The sequence below is a fragment of the Sinocyclocheilus rhinocerous genome, unplaced genomic scaffold (assembly GCF_001515625.1).
Source record: "Sinocyclocheilus rhinocerous isolate Xijiao unplaced genomic scaffold, SAMN03320098_v1.1 scaffold259, whole genome shotgun sequence".
Classification (NCBI taxonomy): Eukaryota; Metazoa; Chordata; class Actinopteri; order Cypriniformes; family Cyprinidae; genus Sinocyclocheilus; species Sinocyclocheilus rhinocerous.
This window is the reverse complement of record NW_015635083.1, coordinates 1,071,058-1,075,478: the sequence shown is the minus strand read 5'-3', so window position 1 is coordinate 1,075,478 and position 4,421 is coordinate 1,071,058. Positions and strand designations below refer to the sequence as shown.

The following is a 4,421-nucleotide window of genomic DNA, read 5'->3' as shown; positions in this document are numbered from 1 at the left end:
GCGCGTTGTGCACCCGCCTATAGGCGCATATTACTAACGCGCTCTTTAAATAACAAAGAAAAAATATTGCGCCAGACTTTAGACCAGGTTTGAGTTGGTCTATGGCGCAGTCTATTTTCAGTTCCTCAAAATAGCAACGCGCCAACAATGTGCCTGAACACACCTCTTTTTTAGACCAGCACGACCATGGGCGCAAATGCATTTGCTATTTAAACAACACGGTGCAGGACGGGTGTATGATAGGGCCCTAAGTATGATGTAGTAACATAAGTAAGAAACTGTTTGAGAAGTACAACTACAGATACACTTTTTAGTTTTATGTAGTTCACATAGAATGTTATGAGCCGTATGTTCTAATAATACTGGCCCTGCAGTGTGTCAGAGACTCTGGGACTAGCTGTTCCTCACAGTGTGTGTTTGTGTCCACACAGCCCTGAATGTGCACCTACAGCACATCGACATCCCCTTTAAGGCTCATTAAATTCTCATTAAAGAATTTGATTTACTTGACCATGGTTCTGCTCCAGTTTGTTTATGTACAGATCATGAACATGTATGTGGTTTCTTATTTTTTCCCATTGTCCTTCGCCTACTCTTTTGTTACATTCAGTTATTTTGTGTTTTTTTTTAAAGAGTTTTAAAAATAAATTTAATACATTTAACTTTTTATATTATATTATATTATATTATGAAAATACAGTTATGCAATACAATTTATTATTATTTTTTTTATTGTTGTTGGTGTTGTTGTAGTTAGTTTACATTTCTAACAATTTGGTAGCAATTTACTTAAGGTCTTTATATATAATGCATTATAAACATAGTTTTACTGAATTAATTATGCCTTAGAATGAGCCATATAATTCATTGTATGATCTCATAAATAATTATAACCACAGTTATAATACATTATGATACTCATCTATTCATTGTTATGCCTTTATAAAGTATAATGCATTAAAAAACACGACAAACAAACTTTCAACTATTAATTTTAACTTTGGTTATAATTGCTTATGAAAAGATGTAATGCATTACAACGTACATTATGAATACCTTTATAATGCATTACACATAGAGGCTTTAAGCAAAGTGTTACCAATAGTTCTTATTACATTTCTTAGTAATTGTAATTGTTATATAAGGTGATTTATATTAAGCGTTATATTTAATTTATTGTTTTTATTGTAAATAATCACAATCCTGAATATGTGGTATCCCTGAAAATCCCTGGATATCTTCTAAATTAGGAAACCAGTGAGTTCTATCGGCTAGATATAGTAACAAATAAATTCATATGTAAAAAAAAAAAATACTTCAGTGGCAAAAATGAACTCCTGGATTTCAGAATATATGTGTACAAAGAGCTTGTTTTATGCATCTTTTACAAATGCTGTTCTTTATTAATTCTATACAAAAAACTCATCTGCTCTTCCCTTTTTTTGTTATGTACTAGCTGGACTTAATCACAGATCTGCTGGGGACTCCGTCACTGGAGGCCATGAGGACGGCGTGTGAAGGGGCCAGAGCTCACATCCTGAGAGGACCACATAAACAGGTGAGTCTGAAATCGAACCATGTCCCAAAATCTAGGCACATGCTGTTCGAAGCAGTGTCATGAAAGACAATGACTCATTAGTGGCTTGTATGCTGTGCAAACGCTCCCTTGCACTGATATTTTCAGTCCCAGGAAGCCTGATTGTAAACAGGCCCTGTGGCGCTGCCATGGCGACTCACTGTTCCCGCTGAGTGACGGCAACTATTGACCGATCGTGCACCTTGTTTATGGAATCGAGTCGCTTCTACTGCCCCCGGAGCGCAGAAATCTCCCATCAGCCTTTGCTGCAGGATTCCCGGCGCTCCGCTCGCTCTGGGCCCCTCTCCCTCCTGCAGTCTCTCCATTTCCTGCCCTGCATCATATCCACTGACAGACTGATTGATCAGTTGATGAGTGCAGAGAGAGAGAGAGAGAGAGAGACAGACAGAGAGACCTGACGGCTGTATTGGCATATTTGCGTGCAGCAATTCAGTGTGTAGACTAAATATTAAAACAGAAATACTAGTGATGAATGATATCGAGTCATGAGATTTTTTATTTTTATTTATCGGTATCAGTCAATATTGTTTATTTCATTGGGCATGCTAGTTGCTAGTATCTATTTATTTATTTAACGTTCACTTGAAGTTAATTTGTAAAAACACTAATGCTTTAACACTTCATGTTAAATCATGTTAATCTTTAGCAAACCTCAAAAATGAATATCCATTATAATGTTATGATTCCTAGATTCACATCTAGCATTTAATACGATTGATTTAATGTACTGTTTTTAATTAATTCACTTATTCAAACTGAACATAATTTTAATATCCGCCATTTATCAGTTATCAGCCATAACAAATAAATGGCTGATTTTTTTATTATTATTTGAATATTTATCTTAAACTACTAATCAGCATCCTATGAATAAGTCACATGTTAACTTCTGTTATTCCTAAATTCACATGTAGCATTTAAAACAATTGATTTTAGTGTTTTATTTATAATTAATTAATTAATATCGGCGTTTGGTATCGGGGCATTTTAACGAGTACGAGTACGAGTACAGGAGGCCAGTACCAGCCCGATACCGATACCAGTATCGGTATCGGTGCATCCCTAGTTATTTGCCATAACATAATTATGAAAATAAATAAATAAATTGTCAAAGGATTGCCAAATACTAAAATATACCCCAGCGACTTAAGACTGGTTTTGTGGTCCAGGGTCACATATAGAGAGCCCATGCTATGTAACATATATTCTTTTGTTACATTTCATTGATTTTTTTTTATTAAATGTATTAGTTAAACTACTTAATGTCATATAAACATCCTGGTTAATAAGTGAGAAAATGGTTAACAGTTATAATTACTGAAATCAAATGTAACATTTAAAACAATTGATTTTAGGGTTTTATTCTGAATTAATTTATTTAAATAGACAATAGATTAAATGAAGATAAATATAATTATATTATCAGCCTTTTATCGGTTATTGGTGATAACATAATTATGAAAATAATTATCAGCTCATTTGTCGCTTTTTGCAGTAAGTGTTAAAATCTTTTATCTCCAGTTTAAAATGCCGAGGGCGGGGCTATCTCTTTGTCCAGCCAATGGCAGATGGGGGGCGTGTTTAGAAAAACTGGTTAAAAAGAGTCATTCATTTTGCAGTTACTCATGGCTCAGAAGTTGAGCACTTCAGGTTTTATCTACTGTCGTATTCCATTAATAAGCATTTCTGAAAGTCTAGAAATTGTTTTTCATCTCCAAGTGCCTTTTGTTTCCTTGTTTGCTAAAGTGAAAAGCTCATGGTTTTGAGTATATAGAAAGCTGTTCTCAGTGTGTGTGTGTGAGTGTGAATATGTGTGTGTTTGTGAGTGTGTATGTGTGATTGGGTGCTGGGTGTTGGCTCTGTGGCTCTAGACAGCTACGCTGAGAAGGCGATACCCTGCAGAGAACAGGAACTGCAGCGCAAGAGCTGTGGACCTCTGCTTCCTGCTTTGCATTGACCTTATGGCTGGCGGCTCACCAAGAATCCCGCCTCCTTTGCACACACGCATACAGACATGCACCTGCTAGGCTAGAGAAAGTCTTTACCATTTAGGCCTATATGTGAAGAGGCACTTGTTTCTCCAGTCGGCATTCGCCAGCCTTAATCCCAGCCAACTACCCACACACACACACACACTCACACGACATTTGGCTGACCTTGTCACTCGATGCTGCCTCCTGTGTGTGGTTGACCGGCCCTAGAGCAGGATGTTTTAATCATGTAGATCAGCTGAGCTTCCCGTTACGTGGAACAGGTTTTGGAGACTGAAAGAACAGGGGTCTCTGATGGGTCTGAGGGGTATTGTGATGACACCATTCTTCACGGGTTTGATCATGTGTCTGGGTCAGTGTTTTCTACAGCATTCTGTTTTTAGGTAGTTGATGAATAACTTGTCTAATAATAATGATAATAACAACAACAACAATAATAATAATAATAATAATTATTATTATTATTATTGTTATTATTGTTATTATAATTAATTGTTCAATGAGTACAAATATAATAAAATATTATTATTATGTATATTATTTGTCTGGTAATATTTACTATTAATTTGATATAATAATATAATTATATAAATTATTGTTTGATAGTAAATATTACCAGACAAATAATAATAATAATAATTATTATTATTATTATTATTAGTTTGGTAATATTTACTATTATTTTGATATAATAATTACAATAATGTAATAAATGTAATAAAATATTATTTATCTGATAACTTATTACCTATTTATTACTATTTACCTATCATCTATTATTTTATAGAGTATATTATAGAGTATATTATTATTATTATCATTATTATTAAGGA

At 34.3% G+C, this 4,421-nt stretch overlaps 1 protein-coding gene across 1 annotated transcript in view; it reads left to right on the top strand.

The window, feature by feature from the left end:
- Positions 1–4,421, top strand: part of LOC107746660 (serine/threonine-protein kinase NLK) — a 52,013-nt gene that overhangs the window by 24,235 nt on the left and 23,357 nt on the right. The window contains exon 6 of the mRNA XM_016560965.1: positions 1,457–1,558. Coding sequence (XP_016416451.1) covers positions 1,457–1,558 — 102 coding nt within the window. The remainder of the gene's footprint in view (positions 1–1,456; positions 1,559–4,421) is intronic.